This window comes from Micromys minutus, assembly GCF_963924665.1.
Source record: "Micromys minutus genome assembly, chromosome: 13".
Lineage (NCBI taxonomy): Eukaryota > Metazoa > Chordata > Mammalia > Rodentia > Muridae > Micromys > Micromys minutus.
In genome coordinates this window covers 48,508,423-48,530,500 of record NC_137982.1, presented here as the reverse complement: position 1 = coordinate 48,530,500, position 22,078 = coordinate 48,508,423, and the positions used below count along the sequence as shown (strand labels likewise).

Below are 22,078 nucleotides of genomic sequence, written 5' to 3'. Positions count from 1 at the left end.
CTTTGTTATTTAAAATGACAAGCACTCTTAGAAGCAGTTAATATGTATAAACATTTTAAACTTGGGGAAAAGTACAGACTTAACTTAGTAAATTTCAAATATTTACTAAATATTTGGCTCCCATTCTAAACGCATAGAAAAGATAAGCTAAACATATAATTGATCTATGTTTACCTTTAGGCTTGAACACAATAAAATAAAATCAATAAAGAACACAAAAGGCATTTAATAGGCTAGACAGAATATCAATGAATGTAAAAGATACAATGTATCATATGATGAATCTGAATGTAAAAACAATGTGTTTTGTTAAGTATGACTAACTTAAAAACAGAAAGCCAATTTTTGAAAGTGCTGCTTATTCAAACTCTGGGATAAAAATCATCACCCCAAAGTGACTTAAAAGAAACAGTGTAGAGGAATAACCCGGCAACAGATACGACAGGCACTACCAAAAACTGCAAATTGTTCTTTAATTAAATAATGCCATTCTCAAGTGATATAGAACAGTCATCTTGACAGAATCACTTTTTTTGTATAAATATTCATAAATTAAAAATGTCTCTAGATATATGCCAAAGAGCTGCAAATCATACCTTACAACGGCAGCTTAGTGCCTGTGTTTTAAAAAGCACTAAAATCCTCTTCCATTGAAAGCCATTTATTTCTCTGGTGTAAGTGCACAAGGTCACTGAGACACCGTGTGTATCTTAAAACAACGTAAATAACAACTACTCATATACATCTTAAGTTGGGAGGCCATAAAAGTTAGGACATAACCATGTTTTGATGCGATAAGAAAATAAATAAATAAGAATTAAATACTGTAATCTGATGTTTGGTATTGACAAATCAGTAGGTGTCAACTTCACATATGAAGGACAGCAGAGTCTGATTTTTTTTTTTTAACTGCTCAATATGTCATGGTATTTGGGCTAAAGACCTTTAGAATATTGAGCGTTTCCTTTTTGCTTGAAGGACTGTGATAAAAATCACCATCAAGATGCTATGGTAATTAATTTTAAGCTGGGGTGAAGTGACCTTTTGGTCCATGGCACAAGTTACATCTATCACATTTCTGTCAAATAAACCTGGTGAGGTTTCATGTTTATATACTGCAGTACACACTGACCAGGCTGTTGGCTCCTCACAGTTTTTTAGAAAAATATCTACATTTGTCCTTATGGATGTCAAAATGTTACACCATCATTTGTTTAAAAAAAAAAAAAAAAAAAAAGATGCACACATTCATACTGTGAAGTTATTAGGAAAATACTCTTGCAAGTAAACTATAGAAAGATAAAATACACTTCAAAAGTATGTGGGTTGTTTGTTTACAACATTCTATAAAGTGCAGAGAAATCCTAAGGAGGAGGGGAAAAGCTACCCCAGAACAGTTTAATTACAGCAGCGTTTGCATAGCAACACTCAGAGGAAGCTGGACATGTCCATTTCCTCAGGAGAAGAGTGGAAGAGGTTCTTCAGATTCAGACTGTGTCTTGGCCATAAGTCTACTTTCTTCCGGAATGGTTGCTGATGCCAAATCTCCATTAAGTGCGTTTCCTGAACAGTGAAGAGGTCCTGTGGGAAATGATTGACAAGTTCAGTAAGGACTGCTGACTCCCAGCCCCTGTGAAAGAACATCTCAGGTCTGTTCAGAGAAGCAAAACCCCACCAGCTTCCTGATAACCTTTTGTTTGAGAGAGAAACTCACTTTTCTACCTCTGCCAACCCTAAGGAGAAACTTCAGCATTCCTAAGGTAAGCTATGTAATTACCAGGCAGGGGTCTGTTTGGTACATTGTCAGAGAGAAAGCAGGTACATTATGTGCTATCTATCAGCCTGCTCAGATGAACTTAACCCAGATATTGCTTCTTCAGTCGCTGATCCTTATGCTGTTAGCACCTTCCTATGAACAGAGACCCCAAAACATGATTTGTCCAAGATCACACATTTAGTAACAGAACTGAGCCTTTCTGAGCAAAGCTAAGCGGGAGTTCTTACAGCAGGAAGTCCCCTCTCCCCCTCCACTTGGCTCACATGCTAAAGATGCTCAAGGTGAACCCAGCCCCTGGGGAGTGTGAGTTTACCAAGGCTTCCTCACCGCCCCCCATCTGTTTTCTTTTACTTATATTTATTTACTCGGTTCTCTGAGATGAGCTCTCAGTCTATAGCCCAGGATGGCCTAGCCCTCGGGACACACCTCCAACTGACCTCACACGGATCCTCCTGACTCAGGTTCAAGAGCCAGCACGCCCAAGAGCCAGCACGCCCAAGAGCCAGCACGCCCAAGAGCCAGCACGCCCGCTCTATCCTCTTACTTTTCTCATCTTAAAAGCAATTTGTCAAGATGAAAAGCATCTCATAAGAAGGATATTCTATTAAAATTACTTTCATGAACCAGAGTGGGAGCACAGGGGCAGACTACACTCAGGAGGCCATGGGTTCATGGTCCCATCAGCGAATAAATCAGGCATGGTGGTGCCAACCTGGTTCCAGCAGCCGGGAGGGAAAAGCAGAAAGATCAGGAATTCAGTCAACCTCCAATACAGAGTTCAAGACCAACCTGGGCTACAAGATACTGTCTCCAAAAAAACCTATCAACTGATAATTACAATATACATAATGCTAATATGTTACTATAATACACTAATATATACAATATGCCAGTTCTCTGCTTCATCAAATGAACTGTTAACTTTAGCATAAAGAGAAAGGAATTTAAGAATTTAAGGTAGATTGAGGAAGTATCTGACTGATATGAATGTGTGACTTGCTCGAAAAAGTCCTAACAACTAAGGTAGCAAATGTCTTTGACTTCTAAATATTTAGAAATGAGCCAGGTGTGGGGTGGGCACCTGCAATGCTGATCCCGAGGAAGGAGAAGCAGGACCACCAGAAGTTCAAGGCTAGCCTGCTCTACGTAAGGGGTTACAAGCCAGCCAGAGTTATGCAGAAATGAAACAGGCTAAGGAGATACCTTCGTGGCTAAAGGTATCATAAGCAAGACGAAGCAGATGGCTGCGGAGACTAGCCGTACTTGTGAGCTCTGAGTTTGATTAAAGACCCTGCCTCAGAAAGTGAAAGTTGACCATGGTAGTGCACACCTTTGATCCCAGCAGGGAGGCAGAGTCAATGGAGTCTTCGAGTTGGGGGCAGCTGGTCTACTGAACAGGACAGAAAGGCTACACAGAGGAACCCTGTCTTAAAACACACCACCCCCCAAAAGAAAAAGAGTAGAGAATGCAGGAAGATTACCAACTCAACCCCGGGCCCCACGCATGCAAGTCCACATATACTTCACACACAAATGTGCTAAAAAGAAAAAGGTAAGTTTTTTAAAGTATATCCCAAAATGGTCAGTGGCTCTGATTGAAATCAGCTGCTGTGTCGGTCTCTGGGTAAGTGAACAAAGGCTGCTGTTATGCCTCAGTTCAAAACCACAAAGGCGCTACCACTGGTTCATCCCACTCTATGCCTTGGCTGTCTGGAGAACCTAACCACCATTTATTCTGGCATTTCCGTGGGGAAATCAGACCCATATTCCACACAACTGACGCCCAGTGAACTCCTGAAGAACTGTCTGCCCCTTACATGGGAACTGTCCCATGTGCTTTGTGGGAGGTAAGGACTCTAACAGTAACATTCTAGCCATTCTAGATGTAAGCCGAAAAGACACGGTCCTTGCCATCAAACAAGGTACCTCCTAACGCACTGTGAAAGATCTTGCTCCTTAGAGACAAGTACAAATCTTGGCAGAAATCACCAGACTTTCCTGAAATGAGGGGAAAGGTCCAAGTTCACCAAAGAGCAAAGCATTGTGTTCCAATGACACCAAGTGACAAATGATTCAGTCCCAGGAACTACCAGAACCTGCTGGTGCCAGTTTGGCTGACATGGACAAGGGACTCACTCTCTGGGTCTTCAGGGGGAGCATCATTACAAGAGTCTGTGTCCGAGTAGGTTCTGCGGCGTCGCTGAGGAAGTCGGTGAAGGGCAGAGGATGGGTCTTTGACGGAGCAGCTGCTCCTGCACAGCAAATAAAAAGGGTTTAAGCCTTGGGGCACTAAGCCAAGAAAAGACCTTTCCTGACAGAGATTTTAAATGGCTTCTCTTTAAGGCCAAGTGTGGTGGTGCATGCCTTTAATCCCAGCGTTCTGGAGGCTGAAGCAGGAGGATCTCTGTCAGTTGTGGGCCAGCCTGGTCTACAGAACAAGTTCCAGGTTACCTAGAGCCACATAGTAAGATCCTGCTTTGAAAACAAATTTAAAAAAAAAAAAGCAAGAAAGAAAGCTTTAAACAAATGTTCTTCTGAACATCTTCTGAGGTTTAGTCCTTATGTTAGCAACCTGAACTCATGTAGAAGTGAAATGTGGAGACCTGTGGGTCTACTTGGAATCTGGACAGAAACTCTGAGGCCATGGTCTAAATGAGAAAGGTGGACAAGGATGTTTTTGGAAGAGTGTTCACTAGAGCAGAAGACAGAGGTAGTTTGCAAATATCTGAGATTTAAGTTATAGATTTCATAAGTGCAGATATATATATATATATATATATATATATATATATATATATATATAGAGAGAGAGAGAGAGAGAGAGAGAGAGAGTGTCCACTTTTGACAAAAAAAAAAAAAAAGGTAGGCTGAAGGGGATGTGAAAAAGATGAGAGATGTTCAAATGTAAATTCACTGACAGGAAATAGAAACAGAACATAAAGATGGTGAAATGGGAGCCAGAAAAGTGTTTTTTCAGGGCTAAGTGTGCAGCTTAGTTGGTAGTCTGTTTACCTAGGATGCATGAAGCCCTGAATTTGTACAGCAGCACTGCATAAACCAGGAATGGTGGCTTGCACCTTGTAGGCTGATGTCAAGGTGATACATGATTGGACAGTAGAGAGCGGGGCAGGGACAGAGTTTTTGGTAAGGAGGAAGAGAAGGAGAAAGAGGGAGATTCAAGATAGAGGTGGCAGAGGAGGACAGTTGAGATCAAGGTGAACTATCCTGGTTTTATCTTGTCTAGGTGGGCAGTTTATATCCTTATTAATTGACAGTGAATTTATTGTTTGAATGTAATGTGGATTGAGAATTTAACATATAAATCTGTTTGATAAGTTATTACTGAGTCATGTTTTTACCAGGCTGTGGAGGGCAGTGTATGAAAGCAATGGCTGAGAGGTAGCTGGAGTGTGCAGTTCCAGATGTTGCCTGTGTGAGGTGAGGGCACGAGGAGCCTGTGGAACAAGATGTGTGGGTACCAGGTTTGGTAACTAACCGTCTAGGGGATTGTGCTCAGCTCTGCAGACAGCATCTTCCCAGACAGCAACAGCACCTTCCTCCCAACACTGAGGGGGTAAGTGCCAGATTAGGATTAGGCACGCAGAACTGTGTAGCCTGTGCTACATAAGGCCCTGTCATCGAAACAAAACTGTTTTCTAAAATCAGTCTTGGAGCTGGAGGAGAGATGGTTCAGAGGTTAAGAGCACTCACTGCTCTTCCAGAGGTCCTGAGTTCAAGTCAAGAAACCACATGGTGGCTCACAACCATCTGTAATAGGATCCAATGCCCTCTTCTGGTGTGTCTGAAGACAGCTACAGTGTACTCATTTAAGTAAACGAAAAGAAAACAGAAAACAACAACAGAAAAAACTCTACCTAACTGCCTAACTGCATCTCAGCTTCTGTTTTACACTGTGTAACCTTCACAGATCCAAGGAAAAATATTATCATTTTAGTCTCTCTACAACTTACTTTCTAAGGAAAGGAGGAGAAAATACAGCTTAGAAACTTTATACAGCTTAGCAACTTCTATCACCAAAAAAAAAAAAAAAAAAAAAAAAAAAAAAAAAAAAGTTTGCTGCCTAATGACTTAGCTTCCATTGTTCTGTAAAGTTCAGCCGTTAAAACGCTTTATAGCATGACAGGGCTGGAGACACATACGTGACTGGCTTTCCCTGAGCAGATCAATCCAACGAGGATTACATAATCACCAGAGGAAAGGACAAAAACAATAGCAAGGTTCGAGACTGAATAGTCAGCGTGGAAAAACAGATGCTGAAGAAACTTGATTCCATCACTTTCCAGAGAACAGAGAGGGTAAGCCCAGCCACAGGGGATGCCCAGCAAAGCACAATACCCCAACAGCTGAGACCCTGACAGGGTGCCACCGCCAGGCTAATTCATACTCCTTTGTGAAGCCAGCTCCCAGACACAGGAACTGCCACTCCACGCAGAGCTGACATGCACAACAGCAGGCACGGGCCAGATGAACTTCCCCGGGGAGGTGTCACTCAGACAGAATTTAGTCGGCAGACATGGTTAGCTTACCTCTCGGAACTGCAGGGACCAGGGTGGCTGGCTGAACGCTTCATCTAGAAATGGGGAAGAGAAAAAGGCCTTAGCACCTCTAAGTTAATTATTGTAATTAACAAACTGACTCAGGGAGATAGCTGCCTGGAGAAGACACGTGCCTGCTATACGCTCAACACGCTCACTAACAACCCTGACACAACATCACACTCTCTCCCTTATAGCGATTAACTGGCCATTTCTCAACATATACCCAGAAGTACTAAATTTCTACTTCTGTGTGGATTCTGTACTGTGTAAATGCCTAAACAGCACATACACAGCCTACCTGAGTCATCTTTATAATAAAAAGGAGTATCTAGCAAATGAGAAAATACTCTCGAAAAACAATTTTTCTACTTTTACTTTTTAGGTAGTGTTTTGCCTGCATGTCTGTCTGTCTGCCTGTGGGCGTCAGATCCCTGGAACAGGAGTTACAGACAGTTGTCAGCTGTCATGTGTGTCCTGGGAATTGAACCTGGGACCTCTGGAAGAGCAGGCAGTGCTCTTACTTGCTGAGCCATCTCTCCAGCTCCAGAGAACACTCTTACTAAATGTCCTTTTCTCCGTGTTCTAAGGGCACGAGTCGAGGTGGCCGGGAAGCTCCCCTCTGCCATTTACTATTCAGGCGGCCCCTGTGCATCCTTCACGGAGGGCAGCATTGGCAAGTAGCGTCTGTAAAGAACTCAGGAACTTAAACCCCAAATGGGTTCCTAAAGCATCTCTCTGAACAAGGATGTAAACTTAATGAGCAACTGCCCGCCTGGCATCCAAACCTTAAAACAATGAATGTAAAATGACATGGGGCTGTTTACAATAGAGGCTTAGCATGCTTTATGCACATGGACCCACATCTGACATCTGTATTTTCGACATCAGCTGTCAGCTGACAAGGGCCCCAGTTACTGCGGTGATGGACAGTTCTAGTCCAGGGGCTGTAGTGACAGGATTAGATGCAGAAAGACTGGGACATCGCTTACAGTCACTCCCTCCGAGGGACAGAGAAGAAAGCCCAGCCACAAATTCGAGTGCTGATAGCAGGCAGCGCCTGAGCCAGCCTCCCAGACCCCACACACTCCCAGACCTCACAAGCACCTGTAACCCAGCTCCCAGGGGATCTGACAACCCCTGCTCCCCACAAGATGCTCGGCACGCAAGAGGCGCTGAGAAGTCCTAGCAGGGAATTCCGGCTAGATTCCGACAGAAAAACCTTCACCAAATCAACTGGAGCTTCCCCAGTTTGTCTGACCAGAATGCTTACTTTTATGGACACTGTTAGTCTAACGTTTACTGATGATGTAAGCAATGACCTGCATTCCTGCTCCAGAACTGAGCTTGCTGGGGTGGGTAGGGGCGAGCTGGGCCCTTCTCCCTCCAGTCTTCATCGGTGATTGCTAAAACATAAAACCAGGTGCATTCCTCCTGCATGAAGCAGCTCCTAAAACCACTTCAAGGAAAACAATGCAGCCCTGGTAAACCTCATCTCAGCACAGGCTCCCGGGGCAGACTCCATAGCAGGAAACGCACAGTGTGTTCACCACCCCCAGCCAAGAGTTCTTGGTTTGCAGAGAAATCAGGAGACTAACGTTCTGCACCTACCACTAAGTGACCTTCTGACACAGAAGACATTTCACAGATGAAGGACCAGAGGAATTGAGTAACTCGCCGACTCAGAGAATTCAAACCCAAATGATGACTGCAGATCACTGTTCCCACGGCAAGGTTTAAACTTTGCTTAATGGCACCCCTCGAGAATAAAACATCACCCCATTACAAAGCTTTCAGGCAAACGGCCGCAGAGAAGCTGGGCAGACTATTCTCAGCCCCTTCAAAGTGGAGAAACCAAAGTACTCACACTCGTGCTAAGCTCCTCAGCCATTATGACCCATTGCCAGCACAGACAAACGCAATTCGGACTACTTCCTCCCCACTCCCCATTTCCAACCTTACTAGAAAACTATCAGTAGAACAGACTGTGGGTAAAGTGCCTGCCACTAAAGATTTCAGTCAGACTATCAGCACACAAATAACAGCCAGGCACGGTGGTATGTATCTGCAGCCACACACAGGAAAGGCAGGTTGATGCCCGGAACTCACCTGTCTACACTGCCAATGAGCTCCAGGTTCACAGACAAACTCTGTCTCAAAAATAAGACAGAAACAAAAGGACACACCTGACACTGACCTCTAATCTACACACACACACACACACACACACACACACACTAGTTTTACTTTACTGTAATATATTTATATTGCTAGAAGAAGAAAAAAGGAAGTTCCAACCATCTGCACAGGAGAAGGTGACACAGGAGAGACCAGGGGATCCGGATGAGGCAGCTGAAACATCTCAGGTTTAAACTTGGCGTTCGCTATCTTCACGCATTCCTCGAGGGTAGTGATGAATGTATTACAGGTGGCACTAAGCAAGGAAGAGGCTTCATTCATGTTCTGAAAACAAATCACACAGAAAGTCCGACTCGTACCCAACCACGTAATCAGGCACAGCCTGAGAATCAACTGAGAAAATTACTAAAGCTTATCACTAAGAAGGAAACCAGACCAAACCAAACCAGTAGCTGTCTACTGTGCCCCTGGAACGGGCCCAGAGAAAACAGCCAGAACCTTCTTCTCCAGCCTAGTCTCCAAACTGCGGAGTGGCTGCAGAGAGGCTGCAGAGAGGCCTTGGCTCCCTGAAGAAATGAGCTGCTCCAACGCAGAATTCAGAAAACACTGTAGTATTGGGAATTGTTCCTAAGGCTTTGTCTTAATTCAGCTCCTGAAAAGCCACACTTCCAGATGCTGAGGGTCTCTGCCCTGAGCTGGCTTCCACTGAAAATAAAGAACTGCCGTACAGCCAATGGCTGGACAGGGAGACGGGGCGGGACTTTTAGATTGCATGGGCAAAGGATGAAGAAGGGATCTCCATGCAGGAGAAGAAGCATCCAACAGTGTAGATGGAAAGAAAATGTGGCTCTGCTGGGGCCGAGGGGAGCACTTCCCACAAGGTAACAGGGCAGCAAAGATAAAATACACATTTAGAAGGTGTGAAGCCAGGAATACTAGACGGGAGTGTGTGCTAGCCATAGGGAGGTTTAGAAGTGCCCAGTCAAGGCATATCAAAATTAGCTGGTGTGTGTATGTGCATGTGTGTGCGTGTGCACTCGTGCTCGAGTGTGTTTGTGTGTGTGTGTGTGTGTGAGAGAGAGAGAGAGAGAGAAAGAGAGAGAGAGAGAGAGAGAGAGAGAGAGAGAGAGAGAGAGAAAGAGAGAGAGGGAGAGAGTCTTTCATTCCTGAATCCAGAATTCTTGGGTGGGTGAAGTGTGCCCGTGACCCGCCGAGAGTCAAACAGTTAACTACTCACCTAACTACTCACTGTTACACTGTAGAGGACATAGCAACTCTGGTAATGTTTTTGTCATCCTAGGGAGTGGCTAAGGATGCCCGGGGCAGTACAGGGCAGAACCTGATCATGGAGGAGTGGGGGGCAGTACCTCTACACTGGGAGATGAATGATTCTCATCACGGTGAACAAATCCCTGGATTGTATGAACCTGCTGCATTAGGAGGTCACAGTAGAGGCGAAGTTCAGACATTTTGGTTTTCAAAGATTCACTGGTCTCACTTATTTCTAAAAGAAACACATAAATATCAAACTAGATCATTTCCATCATCTCTTCATAATACAATAAAACAACCATCTTAAAAGCAAGCAACGGAAGCTGACGAAACAACTCAGTCAACAAAATACTTGTTACATGACTATGAGAACCTAAGTTGGATTTTCAGATAACAAAGTTGGGGCTCAGTGGTATGTAATCATAGCAGTGGGGGGAATGAAGACAGGAGGACCCCACACGCTTGCTGACCAGCCAGAGTACCCCAGTCACTGGGCTTTAGGCTCAGCCTAAGACTGTTAGAAAAACAAAGTGGAGACTGACTTCCAACAAACTTCCACATGTATGTGCGAGCACACACAGAGCACTCACACACGCACACAAGCACGTACACAGAGAGAGACACAGACACATACCTGGGATGAGAAAGAGGAGAGAGAGCATGCATGCATGTATGCGTGTAAGTACACATGCATGTGCTAAGACACAAGGAGAAGGCAGAAGGCATCAGGAGTTGCTACTTCCCCTGCCGCCTTAAGCAATGTACTTAAGCTTGGGAAGAACTGGTTTCTGCCGGCTACGCCGAGTGCTGCTTTGCTGTTTTCTCCCAGGAGCAGCAGCCCCAACCTGGCTTAGTCACTCTGGAAAGACCAGCATCTGCTTCCTGTGCAGCTTGCTGTTCCTCCATGGCTTTTATTCCTGCTTTGTAAGATGGTGGCCGGTAAGTGGGAGGGATGATGGCTAGATATGTGGTGTGTTCAGAGGCACTAAGAAGAAGAAATTTTAAGGTACTGTATTAAAAATCCAGGGAACAGAAAAACATGAAAGTGGAAAGGAAGAGAACTGGTTAAGTGTTAATGTGCAGTCTCTTTTCTTACCTAAAACCAGCAACTTCTTCCGCATGTGAAAACATACAATGGAGAAAGCTGCTTTTCTGGGCAGAGGAGAGGCTGTGTGTATACGTGTGCCTGCAAGAGTATAAATGTGCTCGGGTGTCTAGGTCAGAAGCTGACAGCAGCCATCTTTCCTAGACAGCAAAAGGCCAGGGTGTGTCTATGCCCTTAGTGAAAAAGACCAAACACTGAGACCTTCAGGATAGCCCCTAAGGCTGTGAAAAGAACTCTGAAAACATGAGTTCAAAAACAGATAATTTCTCAACGATGCAAAATGTAAGGACTCAGTATGAACTGTATAAGGAGCTTCACAGATATAAAGGAGCAGAGGCAGCCGGCTGTGAGCCAGCAGGTCAGAAAGATACTAAGGAAGGAGATAAAGAGATTTCGGCGATCACAGGGCAAGATCCCAGCTAGCTAAGCTTTTCTGCTTATGCTCACAAAGGCAGGTGAATTTCTGAGTTCTAGGTCATCCTGGGACAGAAGAAGTTTAGGTCCAGGCCCAGGCATGGTAGGAGTGGTAACTTCAGGGCAGGGTCCCACCCAGCTAACTTATTGTCTGTGCTTAACAAAGGCAGATCTCTCAATTCTTCTGCAATGTTAAAAAAAAAAAAAATTTACTTGCTGTCCATTTCCTAAGAGTCGGGGCTAAATGTGGGATGCTGATTCGTGGGATGGTTGAGAGGGAACTGGACTCTTGTGGGATGGTTGAGAGGGAACTGGAATAAATAGCTGAATTGATATATAAATAAAAGACTGGGCTTCTGGTCTGCATGAGATGAACAAGCAGAGAGCAATAGCAGTTCTTTTATTAGAGGTTTTTTTCTAGTAGGAGCTGAGCTGTCTGGAGACCAAACACAGCTCTTTTAGATCTTTTCCTAATAAGACTTTTGAATTTTGGTCAGAAATACCATGGAGAAAGAACACAACTCTTAGAACTTTTTCTAACAGGATTTCTGACCTTGGTCAGAAATTTTCAGAATTTTTCTCTAGTAGCTTTTTTTGACTCTGATCAGAAAACACATCCAGAGAGCATTTAGGATTTTTTTCCAGAATGAGAAGGAGCTGAGAGCTGTCTCTAGAGAGAGCTATGACAAGAGCCGTCTCGAGCAGAATGCAGACCGTCACCTTGCACCCCACAATTTGGCTTTGCGTCATTTGTTACACTGCCCCAGACACCCCTCCCCAAGCTGAGGCGGGCCCTTAGCACATCCATGCAGGTATTACGGACACCGCTCTACTTGCTTTCTTTCTTCTACTTTACCTATTTAGACAATCTCATGATGTAACCCCAACTAGCCTCTAACTCAAAATCCTCCTGCCTCAGAATCCTAAACGGGTGCATCCCTACTATCCTCAGTATTCGATAAATGCAATCAGTGTCTCTCTGTTTGTGAAAGGCCTGTTTCACTGAGACTGTGTCTTTAAAGTTATGTTAGAGCACATGCCAGAATTCCCCCTCCTTTTTAAGGAGAAATAATGTTCCGCTGTATCACATCTGTTTATTCCTTAGGCATCTCTGGATACTTGGATTGTTCCTAATCTCTCAGCGACTTCTGGTCCTAACCCTGTCCATACTTATCTATAATTTCTCTTCGATATAGCTGAATATGACTATAAACTCCTGCATTTTATAATATCTACAACTTAGTAGTTTTTACCAATTAACTTAAGATTGTTTTAAATTTTTAAAAATTCTTTATATGTGTGTGTGCCCAAAGGATACCCTCAAGTATCAGCTTCTGGAACAATGTCTCCCTCTTTTGAGATGGAATCCCTTGCTAGCCAGGAGCTCACAAATGAAGGTAGGCTGGCTGGCGGGTGAGCCCCAAGGATCCTCCTACCTCCAGCTCTTCAGGGCTGGGATTCTACTTATGACCCACCATGCTTTTGCTCTCTGTGTGAGTGCTGGGGGTTGAACTGCCCCCGTCCTTGTCCTCCTGCGTTTTCAATGATCAGTTAACCACGGAGACTTTCCCATGCCATTAACGTCTCTGTAAATATTCACACTGCCTTCATAATGCGTCATCTAATCGAAGCACCGCTTTCCCAACTGATTCCCCTAAGCTTAGACCTTCATGTTGTTTATGAAGTTCTCACTGTGATGATCTATTCTAAGCATCCCACATTACTAACTTCCTTCTGATTACTGAATGCTGCCCGACACACTTATGCTTAGAAAGTAGCTATTACAAGAAACGTGTCATCACCTTTTTCTTTTGCTGTCCTCGTGTCGGTCAAACATGCTTTGGAGCTCCCAAGGGCGACCAGCCACCTCTGTCTCTCCGCGGCATTCACCGCCTTCATGTAGAAATGCTGCTCTCCTGGAATGATTAATTCCATTCTCGTGTTGTCTGCTGAATGAACTGTGAGGACACACAGAGGACACAGTTACAGGCTCAAAGCATTTGGAGGGGTCATGTCACATATCATTCAATGCTTCATACACCTAAAGCGAACCAAGACTCGCAGAACAACCAGGGCCACCAAGAAGCCCCAGAGGCACCATGAAAACCACCTTCTCTCTAACACTCAAGGTGGCAGTGGCCCCACAACAATGCCAGCCACTGACAGTAAAATAGATGACTCACTTGTTCCCATGCTAGACATATTTGCAAACTCATTACATTATACAAAGCACAGCTATAAATCAAAATAAAAATAAATCAAAACGGCCAAGTTCAGAAACATAAGGAGATGTGAAAGGGTACCGTTAAAGAGGGTGTGCAAGAAGTCAGCTCCCCATCGCTGAGCCATGAAATGTGCTCCTGACGTTTTGTTGACATGCATGGTACACTGTTGAGTCACTATGGCAGATATGGGGTACTACAGTAATGGAGAGACTAAGCTCACACACACCCCATACAACAACAACAAAAAAGGGGAGTTTATAGCCAAGGGGCAGATGGGAGGGTTGAAGAGTTGAAAATTATTAAGAAGAAATCTCTGGGGTAAGTAGGGACTCTACTGAACTGACCTAACAAGAGTTGTCTGGCATGTGGAGGACCAGAGATCCAGCCCCAAGAACCACCCAAAAAGGAAACAAACAAACACACACACCAGTATTTCCTTTTTTCCTTAACCAACTATTAGAGCCGAATGGAAATTCTCTGAATGTGCTTTTTAAACCCATTCTATGCTGGCTCATAAGCTACTTACAAAGCAACACTTCTCAATCGTTTACGGGTGAAGAGGACACCGTTAAAAAGGAGCTACACAGACCCCGGTGATGAGTAAAAGGCAAACTAATTCTTACTGGTGAATGTTTTAGTCTGTAAGAAATAAAGAGCAAAACAATGTTCTGCACATCCAGGGAACATATAAGAATATTACCCTAAACTAACCTATTTCAATGGTTTATGTAGCCATGACAGTCTTCTATTAGAACAGTAACAATTCTTAATTAAAATGTGACCAGAGGCCATGTGTGTGTGTGCGCACACACACAGACACACACGCGCATGCACTCAGCAAGCATGAGCTTTTGGAGAAATCTCCCAGGACAGTGTCATCTATCCCCCAAGCTACTACAAGGCTACATGATGACTGTCCACAGAGACCCTGTCTTAAAAAAACAAAACCCAAAAGGGATGAAGAAAAGGAGAAGAAAGAGAAAAAAGGAGAAAAGAGGTGGGAGGGAGTACCATATTACTATTGAGTATAAGATAAAGGGGCAGAACCACAGCTAAAGAATATAAATCTGGGGGCTGGAGAGATGGCTCAGTGGTTAAGAGCACTGGCCGCTGTTGCAGAGGTCCTGAGTTCAATTCCTAGCAACCACCCAGCAGCTCACACCCATCTATCATATGGGATCTTTGCATTCTTCTGGAGTGTTTGAAGAGAGCAACAGTGTATGTGTGTATATATATATATAATAAGTCTTTAAAAAAGAGAGAGATGAATCCAAAACAGGAAAAAAAAAAAAAAAAAAAAAGAAGCAACAACAAGAAAAAAAACATTTCGGGGGCTGGAGAGATGGCTCAGCAGTTAAGAGCACTGACTGCTCTTCCAGAGGTCCTGAGTTCAATTCCCAGCAACCATATGATGGCTCACAACCATCTGTAATGGGATCTGACACCTTCTTCAGGTGTGTCTGAAAACAGTGTGTACTCATATACAATAAATAAATAAGTCTTTATATATGAAAAAAAAAAGAAAAAGAAAAAAAACATTTCTTCCCTCCTTTCTAATCTTACTTAGAATCACCATAAAATCATGCCAATGCAGCAATCCAGTCCTGGAAAATGTAGCTCACTGCATTAAACTCAACAAGCAAACGCACAGGACAGCTCTGGACATTTGAAAGCTTTGAACAAGGCCCCATGCAGGACTGAAGTGTTCAAGCCATGAAGGGACACAGACAGGCCGAAGGGACTGAACATTCCCTGCCATGTGCGGTGGCCGTTTCAGTCCCCCTTGAAGAATTTAAATCTCCTCATTACCATCTTATCTGATCTCATTCTGCCTTCACCCACACAGAGTGCAGCAAGGGTCTGTGAAAATCACACCATGACCTACTGTTATTCCCCTCTGGGAAGAGAGACACCATCTCTATACCCACGGCCGGCCGCTCAACTCCAGCCAGCAAGAATCTGTGCTTTTAACTTTTACTCTTCCCTTTAATGAGAACCCCACAGAGAGAGCCTGCTTCATCTACAGAGCTCAGCTTCAACCTTACAGATCTTTCAAGGAGGATGAGACAGAACAACAGAAGTATGTAGATGCCACAGAGATTGTTTACCAAGTCAAACCGGAAAAGGCATTTGGCATTTCCATGTAGGAGACATTTACATTTACATTTACAAAGGGGAAATACAAACTTGTGTTACATGCCACCCCAGATTACCGAAAATCTGTGGATGACAAGAAACACTGATTTCCTCATTTGGGGCAGGCTACAGAACCCCCTGCCCCCGCCCCCTTACCTTTAATCTCACAGACCGCCATCTTTATGCTCCCTTTGCTACCTTTGCAGACATCATCCTGTGAGTCATAGTAGGACAGGATCCCATTATCCAGAACAAACCATCGAGGCTGCCAACCTACAGAGACCAGAAACCAAGACAGGTGAATAAATTGTTTTTACTGCATAGAAAACTGATTTCAGTGAAGCCAGACTAATTCTGGACTCTCCGTAACTTTCACACAATGAAGTTTTTAACAGTCCACCTTTGTCCAGAATGTGATCTCTACACAGATAAGAAAAGACTACTTTGTTCTGGCTCACAACTTTCTCTTTAACAACCCCAAAGACCATAACTACAGCTCCACCCAAGCACAGCACAACCACTCCCTTTCAACCAGGAGAACAGGTCCGAATGTAGAATTAGCATTTCTTTTCCAAAATGCCTAGAAGGGTTTAGCAGCCTGGGCAAACTTTGGATTTGCACATGCATGTGAGATATACCGAGAATGGGACCTAAATCTAAAAGTGCAGTTCGTGAAGGTCACTTTAAAGACTGGTTTTCGTCTGACTAAGCCCTATCAGTGAAGTAAGGTGTGGGGGCCTTCCACTTGTGTCTCTTCAGCACTTAAAATCCTTCGGGTCTGGGAGCATTTCAGATTAAAACCACTCACCTCCTCATCTCATAATGGAAAAAGACATGCAGGAAACAGGAAAAAGAGAGGAAACAGAGGATTTGTCCCAGTTCTGTTACCACTCTTGGTGGCTAACCTAGAGTAAAAGTTCTCATCCCAGTAAGTCTTTAAAAATCTTTCACGGAAATAGGTGACTGAACAAGATGGCCACCTCTCAAGTGTGTGATGTGCCTTCCCTTTTCTGACAGAAGATGCTGCCTTTCAGCAAATGCCCTTGGACAGAGGGAGAGCTAAAGAAATCTCGATGTTTATGCAAATATGACAAAGAGCAGGATCCCACCCATCCTCCTTCCCTTCCGTGGGCTACGCAGCTAAGGCAGAAATGCTATTAGCTTCAGCCATTCACCTCACTGACATCTCCTCAGCATTGAACGCATAAACCCATCAGACTTGGTAGGAAGGCAAAGTCTGTAATCAAGAGTGATAGCTACCCGCAAAGCTCCCATGGTACTCTGCTCACAAGCCAAGCTCCTGTTCCCGGGAACTCATCACACATGCTACTACTAGTAGTTCATCAGCTAATAACATAGTGGCCATGCTGGAAGCATGTGACTGTTCTTACTCTTCCCATGGCTATGAAGTCACAACACTGTGTAAACGCTCTACATGAAACCTGCCACCATTAAAACACTTTGAAACAATGTATCAGTTCATGTTTCCCAGAATCAGACAGAAACAAGAAAATAAACTCATCCTATAAACTGATACAAGGTTTCCAGGGTTCGGGATGGACAGATGGCTCAGCTGTTAAGAGCACTCACTGACTGCTCTTGCAGAGGTCCTGAGTTCTATTCCCAGCATCCACATGGTGGCTCACAACCATCTGTAATGGGATCCGAGGCCCTGTTCTGGTGTGTCTGAGGACAGAGACAGCACACTCACTACATAAAATAAATAAAATTTTTTTAAAAATTAAAAAAAAAAACAGGGTTTACTAACGCTTTTGAATTGACAATGTTGTTATAGTTAGTGTTGTCAAGTTGACACACATCTTCTAAGTGGTCCTCAGGCAGGCTATATTGATGACATTAACTGAAGTATAAAGACACTTCACTGTGCAGGGTTACTCCTGGTAAGGGTGCTGGATGGAAAAAGGGAGACAGAGGTGCACTGTAGCATTCACTCCCTGGTCCCTTCTGACTTGGGACATGATGTAAGGAGCCACCTTTGTCACTGTGACCTCCCTGTAAGGATGAACTAGAGGCTGAACTGACAGCCAAATAAAGCTCTTCCTGAAGCTGCTTTTATCAGAGCATTTTATCTCAACAGGACGCAGAGTCAGGACGCTGACTCAGCGAGGCAGGCCAAGTCTTACTTTCTATTCTATACCTTTCATAAGAAAGGCAAGGGTGGGATATTCCCATCAGCTCAGAAAAAATAAAGCAAGCAAGCTTGAAGCACCGGAAATCTATCTCTGTAAACACCGCATGCCCTAGGAGGGCGGCCACATTAAAAGAGTTCTTCTGGTAGGTGTAAAGGAAGAACCCCTCAAGGCTAAAGACTGCTTTGTGACAGCTCACACTGCTTTTCCACAGGATCCAAGTTCGGTCCCCAGCATCCACATCAGGCAGCTCGCAAACACCAGTGACTCCAGCCCCAGGCACACCCATGCATTCACTCACACAGACTTACACAAACACACTAGCATAGACAAGTGAGGGGTGGGTGGGGTAGAAGTAACTTAAAGACAGCACTCATGTAGGAAAGCCTAGGAAAAGCTAAAAATTTTTTAAAAGACCATGAAGGCAGCACTCGAGGAAACGCAATAAAAATAATTTTTAAATGTAGTATTTTTCCAAATACTAGGTCACTGTGGTGAACAATGAGGGGTGGGTGGTGGAAATAGAGTCTTCCATCCCAGGCAGACAAATTTTCAAACTTTGCGTTAGTGCCATGTTATAACACAACAGCTCTTCAAAACAAACCGTGAGCAAAGTGATTTAGAAATTGTAGGGACCAAGCCGAGTATACTCATCTGATCAAGCCTGTTAACACACCTTCTTAAAGCATCATCTAACCTAACTTTCCCTAATTGGTTCACACATTTATTTTTCGCTAAAAAGGCTGGCACTTCCTTCTATTAAGAAGGGCCATTCCCTTTTCCAATTCCTACTTTAACAAGCAGCTTTCTCAAGCTACTAAATGTTATGAAAACACATTAAAATCCAAGTCAGAACACCGTCATTACCCTGGAAGGTTCCTTAAAGACCAATTAGTACAAGCAGCTGTTCATCCTCCTGACCCGAGACACTAAAATTAATAAATGAACACACACATTTATTAATGAACACACTTTACATCTTTAAAAAAAAATGGAATCATTCCAAACAAAAGGCTTCGCTTAAACTGAAAAGCACCATAAGAAAACTAAAGCCGAAGTGTGTGTTGGCTCTCAGTACCACAGGCTATGAGACACTTCACGAAAGAACATTTCACCCCAAGAGCAATCTCCCCTTCAATTATGACTCAAGGCAGTGACTGCCCATCGCTCTGGGCCATGCTAAAATATTCCTCCCCGAATTACTTCCAAAGACAGAATACTCAAAAACACGGGTATGTTTGAGCTTAAAGGGCACAGACGACAAAGTGAAAACCTCACATCAACCAGCACTCTGTGTGCCTACAGCCCAAAAGGAAAACTCTTAGCAAAGAAGTGTCCACCAGATGTCTCGCTGCTTCCCAGTAAAAATGTGTCACTTACATTATTTGGTTTTTCATTTGAGCAGAAAACATTGGCGTGTTAAAAATATTAAGCCACTTGCTACTGTACATCCGGCTCTAGTCAGATACAACCAAGTGTGTAGCCCTGACAAGGTTTACCTGTAGATCCCCACGAGACAGGTGGACCCTAGTTGAGTGAATCCCAGACTGACTGCGGGGCTCAATAAGTAAGTGGGCAGCAAAGCCATGACTGTCCATTCTTTGTCACTGAGAACCCAAGAAGTGCCCAAACGTCCCTCTAGTTCGGTGAGATCATGGGATTCCGAAGTTGGAAGGTACCTCTAGGACAAAATACCTAACCACCCAGGCCTTGTTCAACTGGGATCCTGAAAGAACGCCGCACCTGCCTTTGGTGTTGGTTCTAGCAGAGATCACAGGGTAAGTCTTTAAGGTGCGTTTTAAAAGCCAGACTTCCAACATCACAGGCAGGGACAGCTCCCTGCTGAGGACCCCATTTCTACACCGCTTTCTTCTAACTACCTCGCCCGGGAAACTTGCCTGCTCTTTCTGCGCTGCACTTCCAACTGTTTCTCACAAGGACTCGAATTCCCGTGGTGTTGGAAACTATGTCTCACATTAATTACCCGAATTCCCAAACCTCACTGAAAACCAATCCCTAAGAACCTTCTCTGAGGAGAGCTTCCAAAAAAGCACACTTGATGAGCTCAGGCAGTCTCAACAAGTGGACTTTCAAACCTGTGGTAAGAAAATGAAAAGGAATATAAAAAAAACATATCTTAGAATTATGTGACACCACACACACACACACACTCTCTCTCTCTCTCTCTCTCTCTCTCTCTCTCTCTTAACAAAATGCTGTCCACACAGCGTGGATGAAAAGGGGAGACAGAGGATGAAAGAGGGTGACGGGATAATGTTTCCTTAGCGCAAGGGGAAGCGCAGGGTTTTGGTGCTGTCCCATCCTCGGGATGGTGCGCAGTCTCGAACTCCCGGTGGAAGCGGCGCGGAACGGGCCCCACAAGGGGCAGTGTGTCGGGGGGACGGAGCGTGGAACCGAGTGCCGCGGGGGTACCCAAGGGCCAGGCTGCCCGCAGCCTCACGCCGCACGCCGGGTACCTGTGAGATAGTTGGTCCACTTGTACAGAACGCCCTCCATGCTTCAGAGCCCGGCGCCGCGCATCCTCCTGGCCCGGCGCCGGCCGCGCTGCTGCGGAGGCGCGGGCCCGCAGCCCTCCGCCCCGACCCGGCGGCCCTCAGAGGCCCGGCCGGCGGGCGCCCCGTGCTGCTCGGAGGCCGCGAGGCGCGGACATCCCCAGCGGGACCGGCGCGGCGACCCCCGGGGCGAGCCCAGCGCCCGCCGCCCTGCCGCTCCGCCGCCGCTCCACCAGCCCCGGCGCTGCCCTCCCGCACGCCCGCCTTCCTTCGCCCCGGGCTCCCGGCTTGTTTTCATTGACCCCGACGTCGCTTTCACTTCCTGGATGAAAGGGGCCGGCTCGGCCCGCGAAACCCCTCCCCGGCGGCGGGGCTGCGGGACGGCCGCGTGCCCGAGGCTGCGCCGCGCGCCCTCGTGGAGCTGCTCCGCGCTCCCCCACCCTCGGCTGCTGGCATCCGGACCTCCCCCCACCCCGGGCCCCAGCAGGCGAACGCCCCGGGGCATCCTGCCTCCTTCGGGTCTTTTTCGAGAAAAATCGGGGGTTGTCCTGTTCTTGGCGCTTCCGAATGCTCACACTCCGGGGAAAGTAGGAAGTTCCCTCCTAGGAAAAGCTGGAACCCTGGCGAGGCCCTGTAGTCCCAGCACTCTAGAGGCTGAGGCAGGAAGGACAAAAGGCCAGCCTGGGCTACATCCTTCTCTTAAGAAAGGGACACTAAAGTAGTATGCAGCCCGGGTTGGTCCTCCAACAAGGTCTTAGGGAGCTGGGGTTGGCGAGGTGACTTCCCAAGTAAAGCGCTTACCTCCGGATGCTTGACTAGGAGTAATGTCCGGGGACCCACATTCGCATCCCTTCCCCCCACACACACACAATTTCTTTTAATGTTTTTTAATGTCATACATCATGATGTACGCCTTTAATTCCAGCATTCGGAAAGCCGAGGTCGGCAGATCTGTGTGAGTTCTGTTATTTCCTAGCCAGCCTGGTCTACACAGTGAATTCCAGGCATTGCGAAACCCGGTCTGTCTGTCTCTCTGTCTCTCTGTCTCTCTCTCTCTCTCTCTCTCTCACACACACACACACACACACACACACACACACACACACAGAGAGAGAGAGAGAGAGACAGAGACAGAGACAGAGAGACAGCGAGGGAGAGAAGGTTAAGGAGGAACCGTGCATTCTATTTTTGTTTTGTTTTTAAACAATTTATATTTTTAATCTCACTTGGGAGAGAGCCTTTACACACTTGACAACTTTTTAGATTTAGAAAGTTTTGAAAATTTCAAACAATCTGCATACACAGACTCGGTATTGAGGAAGTGAAATTCCTGACTTGTCCTTCCAAGAAGTCTGGCTGTATAGAGAGTTGACTAGATGAATATTCAACAAATCACATCTAGTTCATTAAAGATAGTTCCGCTACGGCGGGCATCTGGCATTTATTGTGAAATTCAAGTTTTGTGATGTTTGAAAGGTTTTCATGCTAAAAGGAGGAGATGTATCAAGACTAGTCTCTGGTGTGTATTAGCCAGCCGTGAGACTGGAACAAAATGTTCAATAGTCAGACTTCCTGCCTGAGGTGAATAAATTCACATGGGGGCGGGAGGGGAAACTTTTCTCTGCTAAAGGCCTTCACCTAAGGGCGACCCCAAGAGGAGGGGGACAGAAATACAAGCTAGCTTCTGCAATGCCAGGCATGTGCTGCAGACAGTAGACACTCCACTGTGCGCCCTCAGGGCCGCCTGGTTGTATGACAGAGACGGCCCGGAGTCCTTTTTATGCAGCACCC

At 45.3% G+C, this 22,078-nt stretch overlaps 1 protein-coding gene across 1 annotated transcript; it reads right to left on the bottom strand.

The window, feature by feature from the left end:
• Positions 1 to 456: 456 nt before the first annotated feature.
• On the bottom strand, positions 457 to 20,556 carry PLEKHA3 (pleckstrin homology domain containing A3). The gene is made up of 8 exons (XM_080927202.1): positions 20,252 to 20,556; positions 15,781 to 15,897; positions 13,066 to 13,221; positions 9,840 to 9,976; positions 8,632 to 8,796; positions 6,325 to 6,368; positions 3,914 to 4,029; positions 457 to 1,581 (listed from the first exon to the last, which is right to left on the bottom strand). Exons 1-8 carry the CDS (start codon positions 20,289 to 20,291, stop codon positions 1,457 to 1,459), a joined length of 900 nt encoding a protein of 299 aa, XP_080783328.1. The 5' UTR covers positions 20,292 to 20,556; the 3' UTR covers positions 457 to 1,456.
• Between the last annotated feature and the right edge of the window lie 1,522 nt (positions 20,557 to 22,078).

What these genes read in the sequence shown, in the direction of transcription:
- PLEKHA3 (XM_080927202.1), bottom strand. Translation starts at nt 20,291, where the DNA reads ATGGAGGGCGTTCTGTACAAGTGGACCAACTATCTCACAG. An exon ending in GTGGACCAACTATCTCACAG is followed by an intron (nt 15,898 to 20,251) that starts GTACCCGGCGTG and finishes TGGTCTCTGTAG; the next exon opens with GTTGGCAGCCTCGATGGTTT. An exon ending in ATTCATCTCCCAGTGTAGAG is followed by an intron (nt 8,797 to 9,839) that starts GTACTGCCCCCC and finishes ATTTGTTTTCAG; the next exon opens with AACATGAATGAAGCCTCTTC.